The 18823-nt window shown below is 37.4% G+C and overlaps 1 protein-coding gene and 1 long non-coding RNA gene across 7 annotated transcripts; one reads left to right on the top strand and one right to left on the bottom strand.

Moving 5' to 3' along the window:
- Positions 1–1228: 1228 nt before the first annotated feature.
- On the top strand, positions 1229–4810 carry LOC112889924. 6 transcript variants are annotated; one of them, XR_003228233.1, is made up of 5 exons: positions 1229–1491; positions 2004–2195; positions 2928–3716; positions 3847–3922; positions 4399–4810. It is a non-coding gene; the product is annotated as an uncharacterized LOC112889924 (long non-coding RNA). The 6 variants fall into 6 exon arrangements; XR_003228230.1 differs by having other exon boundaries at positions 1229–2195; positions 2928–3070; positions 3666–3716; XR_003228227.1 differs by having other exon boundaries at positions 1229–2195; positions 2928–3070; positions 3199–3716.
- Positions 4811–5513: 703 nt separating this feature from the next.
- LOC112889917 (ABC transporter G family member 50-like) lies at positions 5514–18496 on the bottom strand. The gene is given in 25 exon segments (XM_025956721.1): positions 5514–5940; positions 6670–6924; positions 7006–7177; positions 7305–7532; positions 7688–7821; positions 9399–9482; positions 10965–11255; positions 11371–11703; positions 11806–11879; positions 12020–12127; positions 12573–12726; positions 12818–12921; positions 13000–13160; positions 13250–13563; positions 13642–13917; positions 14006–14307; positions 14386–14406; positions 14409–14475; positions 14576–14629; positions 14895–14971; positions 15068–15227; positions 17462–17546; positions 17721–17806; positions 17977–18100; positions 18206–18496. Coding segments are annotated over 25 exon segments (4194 nt in total). The 5' UTR covers positions 18469–18496; the 3' UTR covers positions 5514–5673.
- Between the last annotated feature and the right edge of the window lie 327 nt (positions 18497–18823).

Genomic DNA, 18823 nt, shown 5'->3' with positions numbered 1-18823 from the left:
TTATTGAAAGCACAAACGACTACTCAAACCTTAACCAAAAGTAGATCAAGTGAATTTCAAGGTTTATGGACTTATTTCCACTCCTTTGTACTAACTACCTGCAGCCAAAACCTTTCCAACAAGTAGATTGAGAGCAAACACTAGAATTCTAGCCCAAGACAAGAATTTTAACAAATCACAAAGTAAAGCACACAGGACAACAATTTGTTCCCAAAGTTCAGCTCCCCATAAGGAACCTACGTCTCCGTTGAGGCACCCGAGAAGAACACTTACATCTTGAGCTATGAAGCCTTCCCTTAACAACCCTAAGATTACCAAGGTCACTTACTAGACTGTAGAGGTCGTACAAATGTCCTAGGGCACACTAGAAGCTTGGGTGCTCGACGGGCAATGCCTAACCGACTAAGAGCTTGAAGCTCCAAGAGTAATAAACACGAAATCTAGCGGCTTGACGAAGAACGAGATGCTCAAGAGATGGGAAATGACAACACCTAGCCGTCTAAAAGTTTGAAGCTCCAAAAGTAACAAATGAAATCCACCAGCTTGACGAAGAATGAGGTGCTCAAGAGATGGAAAATCAGCTCACTAGCACTCTCACTTGCTCTCCCTTCAATTTCCCTTCAATCCTATCACCAGATCACACTTGGAAGTCAAGAGGGGAGTGAAGAAGGCTCTTGAATGCTCAGGAATGGAGCCAGATGAAGTTATGTCGGGGAGAGATAAAGTGAAGGGGATGAGGGGGGTATTTATACCCCTTCATCCCAAAACTAGCTGTTAATTGGTTAAGTTTCGGAGACTCCGAAGAATTCTTCGGAGACTCCTGACAACTTCTCCGGACTTTCTGCAGTAAGCACTCCAAAGTTATCCCAAGTATTTGTGTGAGTGCAAAGGTGTCTCTCGTAAGTTTGTTTGATCGTCTTGAGCATATTACTCTGAGCAAAGCTAAGCAAAGCTCGTAAAAGTCATATGTCTCTTGACAGTACGGTTTTTCTATACTCAATTTTAAAAGATAAAGCATTTAAATCCTCGTGAGTCTTTCTCTTTGCAACATTTATTTTCTTTTTTTATTATCTCCATATCTTAGCCTATCTCTTGCTTTGATACCTGCTCATCATTCTCAATAATAGCATTAGCTCCACGAGCATACGTCATTAATGAACCAAAACCCCCTTAACGGACCTAATGTTCTTTCAACGGCTGAGTTGTTGAGTCCCGTGGGCCTTCTCCCCCTCCCTATTTGCCTACTCTTCATCATCCTTGGCTGCGGCACACAGCCATGAGGGTCAAGTCGAGGACCAACGTCGGCGGCGCGCAGGCCAACCCCAACCACCGCGGCTACTCCCGCATTAGGCATCACAGCAGCGGCTGAGCTCCTGCCGCCGCTGCTGGGCCGGCCACCTCCTCTCCCCGGCCTCCTTCCTCGGGTGCCCTCCACTGCCGGATCCGCCGATGGAAGTGGGCAACCGCCACTGAGAGGCATCTATGCCTACGGTATGTAAAAATCTATACTTCTTGATGTGCTTCCCCTTCCCAATCCAAATCGGATTTGCAGTCACTTGATCGAACTCACCCCAGCACAAATCGAGTCCTTTGCCCTCCGATTAAGCCTCTGATTCACTTTCTATCTATTTCCTCTTGAGCATCGAATCCATCTCCCAACTCTGTTCTTCCCTGCCAGATTGTTTCTGTTCAGGTCCAATCCATGCCTTCCCTCTTTTCTGGCTAGAGTTAGAACACATTTTCTCTTCCCTCCGTTTATTTACGTGCTTCTTAATATGATCAGATAGTCCCTTGTCTCTCTCGGTGAAGGTTCTGTTTTTAACAATATCCAGAGTTTTCTTTGCTATAAAATTTCTTTCTAGATGGTTCCTATTTTTGTAGGCTGCAAAGTAAACTGAAGGACCATTCCAACCAATGTAGTATCTCTAAGTAAAATTGCTCATCAGGTGTCGTACTTCAGTCCTGTAAAGCTCTAACTTTTACATCTCTTTGTGCACCTTCAGCATCTGTATCTGTACAGCCATGCCACGGTAGGTTTTTGTTACCCTTATATGCTGTTTGTTCTGGTTTTTGTATAATCCTCAAAATCTATATGATTGAAAGAGGGATGCTTGCAAGCGAACCGGAGGTAGAGGCGATGCAGCCATGTTCACCGAAGAAGCCGCCGGGAAGCTACATTACTCCTACTCCTAAAGGTTGGCGTTGAGCCAAGAAGAAAATAGAGTTAATGTATTGATTGAGAGATATGTTACAATGGCAAGGGGGTACATATTTGTACCCTGGACTAATGACTCCTGGTTAAGTCGTATAAAACTTGCCTAATTAAATATCTAAATAAAATAAAATATTAAGATACACAGACTCCATTTTTCCTTTTTCAGCTTCCTTCCATATACTCCATTGATCATAAAATTACCAAGTTTTGGTGCAAACAGACTGATATTGCTTATTTGTGCCTGTATAAGCTACCTGTTACAATTTCCAAGCCACTTACCTAGGATATCATTTCCACTTGATATGGCATACCGTTCCGTTGGGTTTTGTTATTAAATTTAGAATCTGACTTGCTGTATCTTAGAATTCTAAGAGGTAGAGTTGTTTAGATCCTATCATAAATCAGAGAGAACTAGCTAATTCTAATCAGAACAGTTCTACTAGGATCCTACTAACCCAATATGCTATATGAAAATTTCCCTAGCTAGGATAATAATTTAGTGTGGCGTGTAATTATATTTTCTTCTTGCTTCCCAAGTTTTAATAAAAGAATATGGAATTTCCCTTTCTTTTTCACCACTAAGGCATCATGAAGTTTTCCTAATTTCTGTGCCGAACTACTTGATCAAGTAGTACATGTTTGCTATACATATGATGAAATCTTCAAAATAAACTTGGAATGTTGCCTTAAATGTTGCTCATTCTAATGGCAGGCTTTTCTAGATGCTAGTAAAGATCTGACGGAAAGGGAAACACCAACAGATAGATTAATATGTGCAGACGTGATGAAGTTTGCCAACTTTGAATTCGGTTTGTCATTGTTCCCTGATCTTGAGGCAATTTAAGGCTTTGCCAGGTCTGTACCTTTTCCTCCACCTTCATTGGCAATGATCTGAGTACATCCCACCGTATTTTTTGTAAAATTAATTTTACATATATGCCCAGTTGCTTACCTGCTGACCAATGTACCTTTTTACTGATTAGATCACACACACACACACACACACACACACCCCTAGAAGTCAAGCTTGCTACCTTCTACTGATGCAATAGGACACCCGAATCTTGGTTATATTTTATTGGAAGCGAAGTCCAACAAGGCAAACAGTGGCTTTACAAAGATGGAGGAGAGTAACTTGCTCCTTCCTGGCCTGAGAATTGACCAAGTCCTCAGTAAATAAATGGTTGGAAAATTGGAAATAGAGCTAGATTACAGTCCAAATGGTATGGCAATTTGGAAAAGCAAATGTAGCTTTCCCATGATTTAGTGAACAAACTTGGCTATACACTTATTGTCTCTAACAAGCAGGTTAGTGCTCTTCATGTGACTTGAGTTACTGTAAAATGTAATATCCTTATATTATCATATCATTTCTCTGTTCTTACCATAATAGCTAAATTCGAATGGGTTTCTGATGTGATCTGGACTTTTTGTTTCTTTACAAATGCAGGGGGAAGAAGTTAAGTTGCTATTTCAAAAGGATCAACATGAAGGTTTCAAGGTATGATCATATCCAGCTATGTGAATCATGAAGATTCTGCTTCCTACACATCTCAGCGATGTTTCAAGATTATCTGCTATTGAATCATATACAGTTATCACATAAACATTATAATTCCATTTTTTTACAGAATGTTGGACTCCTTCGCCCTCCTATACAGCTGATTCTTTACAGCATGCATACTCTTTACTTTGTGCCTTTTCTAGGTATGAAACCATTGAAAAAATGTGCCCTTCCTCCTTCGTTTTTCCACTGCTTACCTCTAGCTGATCATCAGGGCCGTCTCCAGGAATTTGGGGCCCCAGTGCGAAATGGAATATGGAGCCCTATGCTTAATACAACTAAGACATACTTTTGCACAATTATATAACTCAATTAATTAAATTACTAGCAGTCTTCATAATTAATTTCATAAACCAAACAAGAGTATTTTGAATTAATTCGAATAGCACATGTACAAAAATTAGCTGTGCTGTTTAGAGCTAGGTATGGTCAAAATTCAGCTCGAATCATATTTTTCAACTCACCTCAGTACCTCACATATTTACGTTGGGTCTCTTGAAGTGTTGTTGACTGCCACTGCCCTTGCAAATTGTGTCCGTGAGTCCATAAAATGCTGAGGCCTGAGATCAAAGATCAGTAGATCGTCTGACACCTACATGGTTGCATGGGCTGCGTCAAGGCAGGGGGCCAGGGGACTCGTCATAGGCAGCGGCGACGGCCTATGGGATTGACGATTGACGATCGCGACTCGCAAGTTCGCGACGGCCAATGACGACGCCGAATGAGGAAGGGACACACTACTTGATGCGGACGACGCTCGCTGCCATGATTCAGTTGCCGTAATGTACCGGACAACCAACGCTCAACCAATAGAGCATGGTGGATGGATTAATAGGTCATGGACTGTCAAGTTTTGGAGGCCCGGAGCGGTCACCCACCTCGCTCATGGCCATCTGATCATATCCCAGACATGAAAGAGTGTGAAATCGTAGAAAAAATTTGTCTTCTGTATGGCCACTGACTACACGCTTTACTGCTTACTTGCAGCTATTCATGTTCCAAGTGTGAAAATGTTGACAAGTTATGCATTCTCTTGTCTTGTCGATCATATATATGGCCTGCCATAGAAGGCTTCTTGACCCATGATGACCTTGCACATGTCCTGCAATTGTGACACCTGGCTAATTTGGACGTGGCCCAGCAGTAATGCTCCATGAGTGCTGCATGGATATGTTTAGTACCACCTTGCTAGTTGAGCAAGGCTGGAGCCAATTTATAAGCATTTGTCTTGCAGCAATAGCATCTTTGGGTTGACCTTCTTAAACGAAGCAAGAACGAAAGTGTAAGCAGGGTACTATGTGTATGCGGGCCTGCTCATAATAGTAATTAGATTTACTTATTAGTAATTTATTTCTTCAAAAATACCTTTCTAATAACCATTTTACTAATGATGCCAGTAATGTTGCTCCAGCACCAAATCTGGCAGGGATCCTAACTTCTTCGTAAGTTTCTATATCAACAACTTAAAATAACCAAATTCAGATTTTATTACTTTTGCAAGATCTCTAACTTAATTATAGTACTAATACTTCTTGTATTATAATATTACAGGCCATCTCCACCCCTTTTGTGGACTAAGACAAGCCCCTTGCAGAAGTCTTTTGTTTCGCTAGAATAACTGTATTTATACTTTAAATTTCTATCTTAGACTATGAAGCTGATAGCTTCTATCTCAACAAATCCAAAACTGCTTGTAAAGAACTCTTATACTTCGTTATGATATAACCAGGAATGTGAATCACCTAAATTTACAAAATCCATAATCCAAATTGATAATTAATTAACAAATAAGTTATAACAGAATAGAAACACAGTTGACATGACACGCGCAATCGATAAATAGCTAACCATTCAGCTCTGGTTTTACATGTCCGTTGGAACATCAGAACATGCTTTACCTCTTCTGAAAATTAAATTTCTCAATTGACAAGGAAAACAGGATTGCCAATAGAAAAGGAAAGGCGATGAGAATAGCTGCTACTAGGCTCAACTTGTCTTGATGAAACCCGAAATAGTCATTCAAGAAGATCGAAACAGATTTAGTTTCTCCAAATGCTTTGACCTCTTTCTCTATGTTTCCATACTGCGATGTCAAGAGGGCATTGAGTGTCCAAGATGTAGGAGTGAGATAGTAGAGCCAAACCCACCACCCTGGGATTTTCTGCAACGTCAATTGAAATGCATGTTAGTGCTTTCCACTATTCAGGATTCTTCCTTAACACTTGAACAAATGGTTCTTGTTGAATAACGCTGAAATAAGTGTTAATTTCAGAACTAGCAAACTAGAAATGGAAAAGACGAATGATATAACTGAAGATGGTGAACGTCCACAACTAGTATGTTGTTAAACTTATGTTGGAGTGCTTCGGTGTACTGTCATCCAATGATGCCTTATAGTTGCAGTTGCTCATTGTATTTTTTTTGACATATATTAGTAATAGAGTATTTCCAAAGCTGAGCATATTTTAGTTGCAAAGATCTATCAGGAGGATAGATCGATCTATCAATCGCAAAGATGAAACATTACCAATAAATTGAGGATCTAGGGCAGAAGGAAAAGAAATGTCATAAAAGGCAATGTGCATTGATATATATGAGGCCTATAGGGCAAGCTATATAGGGTACAATATGAGACTTGTAAACGAGCATGTACTGTAGAATAATGCAAATCTAAATGCCTATAATAACCTATTACACCTTTAACAGTTCCACACCATACAAGCTTAATTACACTAGAAAATCACGTTAATTAGAAATTCTTATGCAGGTTAATATTTTCTTGGTATATATTAAAAGTGAGTGGTAATTTTTTTCTAACAAAAATAAGTTATCAAAGTTACATATTGGAGATTCTAAAATTTTATGATAGTGGGAGGAAACAAAGACTTACAGGCGCAGGTAAAATAAATCCTGAGAATAATGTTTGCATGGTGTTGAAAAACGAAGCCAGTATGGTGGCAACTTGAACATTGGGGGTTATTGAAACAAGAAGCAACCCGACATAAACAAAGGAGAGAGTTGAACAAAATGTGGTGTAGAAGAACCATATGAATTTGTGTGCTGTCCAATAATAACCAGTTGACGGATAGACAATTAGTGTAAACAGTAACACTTGGATAAATACATAGGGAATCTCAATGGCAGCCTGTAGAAGGTGAATAAAAATATGAACATTAGTGTCATTGGAGATTTTACTTTGCTTACAAGCTTGCGATCATTATCTCACCTGTGCGAATGAATATGACCAAGATGAGTACATTCCTGCAAATTTCTCACGATACATTACAATACGCTCAGTTGTACTGAATGGTATGACTGACTGATGACTGTAAGAGCCTACAGTTGTGGAACCCAGATACATTGCACCAAAAATATTGAACAGGTCTTGCTCGTTGTTTCTTAGAAGGCAATGAGAGGAAGTGTTAGATTATTCTACTGAGTAATTCAAGGCAATGCTTCATGGTGAAGCACCCAAAGTTAACTAATGCATGTGCAATCTTGTGGATAACAGAGTAGTGGGCTTACAATATTTTTGCACGCTTCCAGAACAATACTCCGTAGATCAGTGCAGATATTACTGACATCATTATACGCCTCAAGTTATACTCTGGACTTCTCCAGTAAGTTATATTTTGTTTCCACAAGCAAGCTTTAAGTTGAGTCCAGCCATTCTGTGGGAATCGATGGGAGAAACATAGATTTTCTGAATTTGGTATTGGGATACTTAGCCTCTCCACTAGCTCTTCCGTATCTCTGCACAAAATAAAGTAACTCATTATTCTTCTGAAATTTAAATGGAGGCATTTTGTTTGGTTAACTTTTTTTGCTAGTTGAATTTATTTTCTTTTAGCTATCTGTATGTTCCTAATTTGCTCATAAAATCCTAAATATATTTACAAGATATGTACCTGTGCAGTGATGATTCTTCATACAAAATCGCAAAGTTTATATTGTGTTGAACCTCCATCGACGTTGATGTTACGTCCATCATCCAAGTAGCTGGATTGCAGTTACTCTTTATTTTCGGGACTCCAGGAATTTTCTATCAAGGTAGATAAGGAAAAATCAGTCTATTAGAACCTCCGGACACATGGCATGAATTTGGCGGAGCCACATGGTTCTTCTCTGAAAACACTAAAACATATACATAGATACACAAACAGAGTTTCTCAATATGTTTTAGTTCCCCGTGATGATCTATGTTTTTGTTGTTGTATTAATTTTAAGTTTAACATGCTAAATTAAATGCATATGCATGACTTGCATGAAATTTTGATCAACCTATATATTTCATATGAATTATTAGCCAAGTTACATACTGAACACAAATGACTCGTCAGGTTCATTTAATTGTTCTGGCTGCGAAGTTATCACTTTCTGAATATAACATTTCTCTCCGAATAAAGATCCCAAAAATGGTATTGACAGTTTGGAACAGTACTAATGAAAGCACTGGCAGGTCAATGGCACTAGGGTAGAGCTGATATTGCACTGGCACATGCTTGAAGAAGTGCTGGGGAAATCTAGTGTTGCTACGAAACATAGTTGGGCCATTATTTCTTAAATCTGAAGTAATAACCTTTTTCTGTTAAATGTGACTATCATATGAGATTCCTTTTGGTTACTAGTGTTATAGTACTTTCTTTCTAGTCTCTTAGGTTTGTGTGGTTCTTGTTGAGTTCTATCTAGCCCAATTGGCTTGGAACCTTTGTTGCTGCTGTTACATCACAACCATATGCAATTTCCCAAGACACACATACCAAGGTTAGAATATTTTTTTCAGTCATAATCTAGTTACATTTGTTAGGACTAGGTCAGATTTGCTAAGCGTTATTATTTATATTCACTCTATATTGAGTTAGAGTGAAAAGGTCCTTGGTATGATCTACTCCATTAACAATCCTGACGGAAAACAGGAGATATTGTTGCACACTGGTATTGGATTCCCTTCTTTTTAGTAGAATATATAGTTAGTACTCACTAGAAGATCTACTACATTTTCGGATAGTCATTCTATAGTTCTATAAGTGGCTACCGAGATGCGCATATTAGTATCATTTGTTTGCCCAATGATGGCCAGGGTGATTATGTTTAAGACAAGCAATTGCCGACCAGCGGACACCGACACGGATGACGTGTGCATAAATTGTTACTGTCAGCAATTTGGTCAAAATTCTAGCAAATAGTGGTTATTATAACTTCTTTAGTAGAATACAAAAATAAATCAAATTTGAATAAAAAGCAATTTCAAACCAAAACGGGGGAAATGGTTACATTTACATAGAATAGAGTAACTCAAGATTAAGCATAATAAATTTCCAAAAAAATTGAAAAAAATAAGAAATTCATTGAGTCGATACAAAAACCATCATCTGCCAAAAGTGGCATGTTTCTGACACAACCCCCAAGAGAACATCAAAATTCAGTTTCTTCCTTCATATACAAAATGCAGATATATCTCCAAATCACATTAAAACATTTCTTTTTTGTGATAGCAATTCATCAAGAAATTATGAGCCATATCTTACGTTTCTTTTTCCCCGATTACAGGAAAACCAGTCAAAATGAATAAACAATAAAAGCAAGATACATATGAGGAAATATGTTAAAAAAACTTGCCTCAAAGTACTCAATCACTTTGCTGGAGCACTCTCCTACTGGTCCACTATAGATCATTTTCCCACCACTTTTCATTAATATGAGCTGCAAGAAAATTTACTCCACACATTAAATGCAACTTTTTAAAATCCTATAGGAAAGAAGCTTTCTGCCTTTTTTTTTTCTTTGAGCAAACAGAAAACATGGGACATAAATTGTCTGTAGTCACGTCTATTTATGATAAAAATAGTTCAAGAAATAGAAACTGGCAGAATATTGTATTTGGTAACTTTACAGTATAAGCTCTCAAACTGTTATAGTTTTGTAATCAAGGCAAGAAAGTCCAATTTGTTTGATGTGATGACAAATTTGTGTCAGTTTGGGCTCTTAATTCGGTTAAGCAAAATGAATATTTATACTGTATTTTAGTTTAGAGAAAAGTTAAAGCAAACTATCATTGGACGTTTATTCTTTATTCTTCATGCTAATTGACATAGTGGGGTTTAATTTTTATACACAATGTTTAAGCAAAATGTTCAGGGTAAGAATTTCTCTGAAAAAGGAAAAAATAATGCCTAGATAGTAGACAGTACTTATGTATCATAATGTAGTTTAGAAACCAATTGTAGTCAGTTCTAAAAACCAAATAATAGAAGGGATAAAATTTCAAAGGAAAAGGTTCGGTTTACATCCTCGAACTATCATAAAAATTCAATTTTCTACTTTAAACTATAAAATTGGACAACCGAGGCCATCCAACTGTCGAAACCTGATAAATTTGGCCCTTTAGATGGTTTCAAATGTGATTTTTCATTTTATAAAAATTAAAAATATTTAAATTTAAACTAAAAATTCATAATTAATTTATTTTAAATAAAAAAATATGAAATGGGTATCAAAAGTTTTCTAGAAATATAACCTATCTAATAACACTATACTTATCAGTTATTCGGATCTATTTTTTATGTTCATAGTATTTGGTTGTTTGTAGTTATGCCTTTTATTTTTGAACAAATAAGATTCAAGTAGAGCAATAATAGATAGGTTATATTTTTAGAAAAAATTTGGTACTAGTTTCATATTTTTCTGATTTGAAATGAATTAGTTTTGATTTTTTTAGATCTAATTAGAATTTTTAATTTTTTTAAAAAATATAAAACCACCTTCGTAACCATCCAAAGAGCCAAACTTATCCGATTTTAATAGTTGGATGGCCTTTGTTATCCGGTTTTGTATTTAAAGATTGAAAATCAAACTTTTGCGATAGTTTGAGGATGTAAACCAGACTTTTTCCAATTTCAAATAAGCAAAGATGAATTTAAATGACTTTATTGCAATTTCGATGGCTTGGTTATGGAAACTATATTAGCATTCCAAATATCCATGCTGTTATATCCTACAATTTTTCTTTACTCTAAAGAGAAAATGTAAAATGCGATCAGTAATGTGTTACAAATTTGAAGTAATAGAAAACTCTAGATCTTAGGTTTGGCCCAAATCTGTGTCGAAGGCATGAACTATTTTTAATGAACTTCATTTGTGCTGATTGTGTTTGATAAATATAACAAAATTCGAAAGTTAAATTACCTCATCAAATGCCTCGAAAATTTCAGTGCTCGGCTGATGGATTGTACACACTACTGTCCTTCCTGTTTCGCAAATATTTTTAACTGCGCGAATAACAATTGCTGCTGACCTCGTATCGAGTCCTGTTGTTGGTTCATCCATTAGTATGACTGATGGATTTGAAACAAGTTCAACTGCAATTGTTAGCCTCTTTCGTTGCTCCATGGATAATCCATTTTTCTGTGGCGTCCCCACCAAGACATCTTTTAATTGATCTAGCTCAACAGTTTTGAGGACTTCAGAAACAAATTCCTACGCGGAGGAACACAAAGAATATTGTCAGTTTCTTAGGTAAGATTTTTGTTTATCCATCTGGTGCTATGCTTACTAAAATTAATATATCTCTGTAATGTTCCAATTGACATACAGATCTTGTTTTTTCGTCGACATGCGAAGGCAGACGAAGCCAGGCAGAATAAGTTACAGACTCTTCAACTGTAAGCTGTGGGGAATGTATGTCCACTTGCTCGCAGTAACCCAAAATTCTGACAAATGTTTCTTGCACCTTGGGATATCCACCTATTTTTATGTTCCCTTCAATATAACCTCCTGTTTTCCTTCCTGCTAATACATCTAGTAGAGTTGTCTTCCCAGCTCCACTGACACCCATTAGTGCAGAAAGAACACCAGGACGTAATGCACCAGTTATGTTGTTAAGTAGTTGAAGTCTTCTTGTTGGATAGCCTTGTTTAAGCATTTCCTACAAGAGAGTACATTTCTTACATACCTTCCTCAGATATGTTCTAGGCAAGAAACACAAAAAACTATAAAAATCAAGTACATACGGAGCTTGCTTAATTACCGGTGGGGTATCAATGTAGTAGTTCAGATTGTGGAATGTAACTGAAAGTTCCATAACAGGTATAGTCATCTTTGCTGCAAAAAGAGCAATGCATTGAAGAAACATGCCTTTTTGCTTTTGAAACCCAACTCTGCTAACTTCATTTGTTACTTCTTTTTTCTATGGGACTCTAACTTCTTATTCTTTATTAGTGTTGAGCTGTCTATGGCTTTACCTCCTTTGGAAATATTTGAACCATCAGATTCTTTTAGAATATTGGAAGCTTTTTCCTGCTCTTGACACAAGTTCTTCATAGGCCTGCTTCCATGATATTCTTCTACAGCTGAAATAGGCAAACTTATAGTTCATTTGTCAAGTAAATATTATACATATATAAAGTCTAATTAACTAGTGCTCCGTAGCGCCTCAGATGTATATACCCATATATGTAGTTTTGTCGAGATATATAGCGCAAAAATTTGTGGGTCTAATTTAATAATAAACCATTCCAAATAAGTTTGAACAAAACTTCAAATTGTAGTTTCCTTAGTCATCGATTATTGGACTGTAGGTATCCGTAGATTACGTAACAAATCTGCTAAGTGGACATGCCAAAAAAACAAAGAAAAAATGGAATCGAGTCCCAATAACCACAACCAGGGATATACCAAAAAATAAAAGCTTCCAAAAAGCATACCAATATTTGCTGTATTTAAAATCAAGCTGTCTGAGTACTATGGAGACCAAGTCCGATATAAATGCTCTTCATTCGTTAGTAGGGAACTTACATGTATTGTAATCTAATGCCAATCCGAAAGCTATATAAAATAAAATGATAGATCCGAGCAATGCTCCAATGGAAATCCAATAAAACCTCCAACTGTAATATAGGCCATGATTAATCAGGATTCTGTTACCAATTGTAATGTTTTGAATAGTTACCTGAAAATAATGCAACTAGCAATGATGTTAGATGTTTGAAAGCAGCTGGCCACTCATTTTCCTATTTATTTTGAAAAAAAATACATTTCACCTTCTGCCATCTTGGCGCCTGGAATTCATTAATAGCTGTGCTGATTTCAGCATATGTCATTGGAGAAATCCAAAATCCCCAGTTTAACCATCCTGGCATGGAGGCTGGAACAACAGAGCAATAACACAATTTGTTTAGATTTGCTAGGCTTATACGCATTCAGTCAGCGATAGTTAGCTTACGCTTGGGAAGAGTGAATCCTCCAAACATGAGGAATAACGTCAGAGCAAGAAAGAGGTAGAAGAAAGACGCAGTAGGTGTTCGGAAGTATGAAGCAATAAACCGATACAGCGAAGAAACTGATTGATGGACAAGACAAAGTATCAGGAACTGGCAGAAGAACCTAGAAATGGGCATATATAATTATGTTAGAGTTCGTAAATGTTTGTTCTCATCATTGTAAAATTGAGAAATTTTCAATGTATTATTTACCTTGAAGCATTAGCCGCATAACCAATACCATAATATGTGATACATATCCATACAAGTGAATCTAATATGGAAACAGGGACCTTTAAGACTGAAGCTGGTATTGCATATGCCCATGAAGGATAGAAATAATAGCTCTTTTGCTTGTAAAAACTTGGGAGTCTCCTAATCTGCATGCTTATCTCTGGTGTGCCATTCAGCATAATCATGAAGATGGAAAAGAATAATGCTCCCAAATAGTAATTTGCATGAGTGAAATCTATTGCCATGCGAGTTCGAAGGAATACAGACATTGTTACGAGCGCAATAATTGCAAGCTGCATTAAGAAGTAAACCTTAATTTGGACACATAATTTACTTCTTACAGGAAAGAGCACCTTAGAATGAAGTATAACCTGGCCTGTTTTGAAGACATAAACGAACATACTCCTTTTCATTAGGAGCACTTCCCTTGCTCCACAGGCTTTGAACATTTCCAGTTTTCGTAGCGAATATGTATTAAATGCTAAAGCTTCCTTGCTCAACTTGCTTTTTGGAGGAACACTTGGCTCCTCTAGTTTTCTCCCTCTCTGGTTTTCCTTGAACATGCTTGACAATTCATGAGGTGAGATAAATCTGTAAGATTCATGTGGTCCAGACCAGTACTGTTGTTGGTCCTTCCATGACAAGATCTGATTTAAGAATTAAAAAACTGGTTTTATGAACGTGCAAATCATATCAGATGCCGCAGCTGTATTTTTTGTGTTTTAGAACAATTACCTCTTGGAGAAAGTCAGCTACCTCTTTTCTTTTTGGGCATATGAACCCACACTCCTCAAAAAATTTGAGAGCTTCATTTTGAGGGCCATGGTAGATAATCTTCCCTTCCGCCATCAATATCAGGTCATCAAAAAGATCAAATACCTCAGGTGTTGGTTGAAGAAGTGAGATAACCATTGTGTATCCGCTGATGTTCGTCAGTTGCTGGAAACAATTTATTATTTGAAAGGTGGTAGAGCTATCAAGGCCATTTGATATTTCATCCATAAAGTATGCTTTTGCAGGGCCCACAATCATCTCAGCTGGTACAAGCGGGTGAAAAATTAATATTCAAGATCATCTCTTTGGAGAATGTATTCACCGATCATATTGGCTTTTACCTGTGGTTAATCTTTTCTTCTGCCCCCTGATATTCCTCTTATCATTGTATCCCCAACCATGGTGTCTGCGCATATATCTAGCCCCATGATCTACAAATTAATAAGTAATGTATTATGTTAGTATATTGTCACTATCTGCCTTCATCCAAGTTATGCATAAATTAAACTTGTATGTTTCGGCAAGGTGTACCTTCAAAATATAATCTGTCTGTAGGCTTGTCTTTGAACCTTCAACTGCTATTGCCTGCAGTAGCCACTTTACTATTGAAAACACGAATGTTTAATTTATAAAAACAGTAATAGAAATGTTGATAATTAATAAAAAAAAGCTATAGGTAGCTTAGTTTTACTACAACCAAGTATTTTTCTGGCTGCTAGAACAGTTATAATATTTAATCCACATTAAATTACATTTTGTTCCTTTTAACTCAAATAAACAGGAATTGTGTTTCTTTGCAAAAGCAAGAAAGCATGATGCAAGCCACTACATAACAGAACAGAATTTTTACCCTCATGTATAGATCTATGTCCGCATCAGGTATGATCCCGGCCACACTCTCCCTTGCACTCACGTCCTTGAGTATTTCTTTGGGCAAACAGAAATAGTGAGTAACATAATATTTTAAATTAAGAATTTTTTTCTGGTCGTGTTTTTTTTGTGAGGAACGTCCATTAGACTTACTTGGTCTTCTTCCAACACCTTGGCACTGGGATGAAAAATCTAAAGTTTCCCTCACGGTCATCTCAGGTATGTGCAGATCGTACTGGCTGATATACACAGCTGTTTTCTCTGGTACAAATTCATCAAGTCGATAACCATTATAAGAAATATCCCCTGTCACCTGTAAAAAGAGCTTTGCATATTCACAGTTTGTCAAAACAATAAATTTCTTGTTCTTGGTATTTATTTTGCAAAAAATTTTAGATTTTAACAAAAAATGTTTTTCTCCTCCATAACACATCTAGATGTGTGTATTCTTGTAATGGATGAAATGCACCCAAATAGCTAGCACAAGCTTTAACTAAGGAGCAAGCTTTGGCCACAATAGAAGTGAAATCTACCTCCGTATGTCCCAAAATATGCATTTGGCCACGAAGAAGAACATGAAGAAATGTGAAAATGAGTTCCGAATACTCGGAATGTGGGTACCCCTTAGCTCATGTCCCGTCCAGTGTGACATACACTGTGTGAACTAATCACCCAAACACTAACAATAGGTGCTGGTTCCATTCCATACCTATCCAAACCTTTCCAATAACTATATGATTTGATCTCTCTACAAACTTGTAATGTTTTGCTGGTAAACAATAGGTTGCTTGCTGGGGAGTTGGCCAGTTGGGACAGTTTATGTTGAGAACCCCATCATCAGTTGTGCTGTGAACAAGCAACATAAGTATATATACAGATGTCCCTCGTTCAGTCAAGGCATTGTTGAATTTCTGCATTTGGCAGAGATCATCAATCATGTGCAAATAAGGAAAACCAAAGAAAATCATGCGATGGGCAACTTTTGCTTTTGATGCAAGTAATGCCATTTTCTTTCAGTAGTCGACGCTCACTCAGATGTCGACCTGGTGCTTAGGGAAGCATCGTAATGATGTGACCTTCAAAGGGCTACACCTAGCATTGGGCAGAGGCAGCTGCAAGGTCTTTCGTGAATGACGATTCCTACACTTGCTGCGCTTTGTCCGGTGCCGCCAAACTCCAGATCTTCCTATCTCGCATGTAATCACCATGTTTTGTAGGGTTGGCCCTTCGTAGGGTCCTAAATGGCCATTATTCTATTTATTTTAATGCATTGGGACGCATAAAAATTCTCTCAATAAAAGTTGCCCGTAAAATTGATTGTTTGTCTTGACTTTACTGTTTGTGCAATCAAAACTTTAGGTTAGACTTTGGAAAATCGTTTTAGGCTTTGCTACGGTACACTGAAATGACTGTGGACGTTGATCTAATGCCATATTACCTCTTAGGAGGTAATAGTTTTAATATTTATTATTTATATTTTAAATCCGAAAATAGAGAATTAGATCTAACTTGAATGCATATTAGTTGACATCTTAGATTTCTATTTTTTTCACGTGATGTGCTGGCCATAGGAATTAGCTGAGATCTCATAGTTGTTTCTTAACATGAACAAAAGCAAACGGGAGGTGTGTGGTTACTTCGAAAAAAACATGTTCGCGACAATAACATGTATACGTGACAAACTTGACCAGAAAAATATTTTAAGAACCATATTATGGCAGGTGTCTATAACTTTTGTAGCATGACAGGTGCACATATGTATCATGACATAATCTAGTGGTATATAACACTTGGTCTAACGTGACATGCCTGTAACGAATGACTTGGAAAGAAAAAGAGAGATGTATGTAGCGTTAGATCTAGCTATATATAGGCGTTTATTTTCTATAGTGTGACATAAATACATGTGCACATGTTATTGCTATTTTTGTGTGAGAGGAGCTATGTATTTTAACTGAATATAGAAAATTTTCTAAACTCCAACGACACTAATATTGCTACAATTTTTTCCATACAGGTACATGCATGATTTAGGTAAACGGCCTGCACGCATAATTAGAGATTTAGCGCAGTTCCATGATTTTCGGATCTGCATGCATGCATGCAAATAATTAAGCACAAATGTTTTTTTTTTATTTTTAAGATGGATTTAATCCTTGGAAATTCAATGGCTCAGATTCATTTGACCGCAGCTCTTACCTCCAAAGAGGTAAATGGAGTATTGTAGCATTGCCCAAACTAGTTTGCCTCCTAAGTACGCAAGGAAAAATGTTGGGTGATGCTATAGTACTTTACTTTAACTCTGGTCTGTTGCATGTTGTTCATTTCAAGGAAATTTCAGTTTCCTCTACAATCTGGGAGTGTCGTTTGACAATTGCAACAGCTCTATCATTATAACTTAGAAAATTTGATGTATCTAACTGGTTTCTGAGATACTGTCATTTGGCCAAATCAGTATTGAATACTCTTAGATCTTTAGGAGCAGAAAAACTATTAGTGAAAACGAACCAAGCATCTTTTCTTAATTATGAAAGATAGCGTTTCAACCTTTAGAGATTTATCTAGTTTCCCAGCAAGAGCTCGCAATAGAGTGCTTTTGCCACATCCTGGAGGTCCCAATAGAAGAGTCAATCTACAAACATGGAAACACATATCAAATTAGGACTAACCTTAATCTTGGACTAGGACAGTTAGAACTACCAGCACTTGCATTGATGTACTAGATGTTTTTGGAGTTATTGTCCCACTTTTTTTGCGTTTATGGTTTCTTTTCCATTAACTAAAATCCTTGAAACATGGCACATACCTGCCGGGTTTGATGATTCCACTCACATCTTCTAGAATGTTGATTTTTGCTCTTTCCATTTTTAAGCCTAGCAACCTCTCAAGGCCCTATGGATCAAAGTAAAAACTGGTACGTTAGTCGCTACTATCATCTCATATATGAAGATAGCATCGTAAAAAGGGTATGAATTTCCTAAGCGGTATTTAACGAATAATTATTGCTTCAAATGCTGCTATTTTGGTCCGCAATAAAACCAATCATGACCGGGTTGTCTTACTGAGAAAATTGCCTTGGTACTATTCCAGAGCGACGGCAGATGATTTCCATTAGTATTTCTGGACTCCGCTTCCACAAACAGATTGTTATACCTCACCTCTATTCCTGGCAACTCGACATCAACCCTATGAATACGAATCACAGAAAAACAACAGTTGGATAAACAGAGTTCTATCTTCACATATATATATCTAGATACACTGAATGGAGTGCTGAAAAAGAAAACTTGCCTCTCAATTCTTTCTTTTTGCCTCTGCAGAAAGCGGAGGTGGTCTTCATTGACGTTCTTTAGCAGATTGTCGAAGAACTCACGCCTCTTTAGAGCTCCCAACTTGCTGCCGTCAAGCAAGAGGTTTTCACACGCATGCTTAGTGTTTGCAGCTCCATTCTGGTACCTTTGCTTTCCCAATTCCAACTTGAACTCATCATTTGCACAAGTGGCTAAATCTGGATGGTGGAACGATGAGATCGTCTCTTTTGCAAGACCCTCCATCTCAAGATGGGTCACTGGACACCCTTTGCTGTTGCCTTGCATTGCCGTAGTCTAAGCATCTGGTGCCTTATATATGTAGACGTGCGTGCCAAGTACTCGTCATATCGTTAAAATGAAAGGCACGTACAGTTGCCAGCTCACGGTTGAGACATCTTTACACTATACTAAGTCAAGTACAACAAGGACTTGCCAGCAGTCTATTCTTTCTCCGGCTGGTCGACGCATCTGTTGGAGGAGCACTAACAACGACTGCAATCTCACCGTTCACCAGTCAATGATAGTGATATGATATTTTTTGGTTTATAGTAAAATAGTACAGCACAAACCACTACAATCAATCAGTTTGGAGCTGTTT

Source organism: Panicum hallii, chromosome 1 (genome assembly GCF_002211085.1).
Source record: "Panicum hallii strain FIL2 chromosome 1, PHallii_v3.1, whole genome shotgun sequence".
In the NCBI taxonomy this organism is placed as follows: Eukaryota; Viridiplantae; Streptophyta; class Magnoliopsida; order Poales; family Poaceae; genus Panicum; species Panicum hallii.
This window is presented reverse-complemented; position numbering and strand designations above follow the sequence as displayed.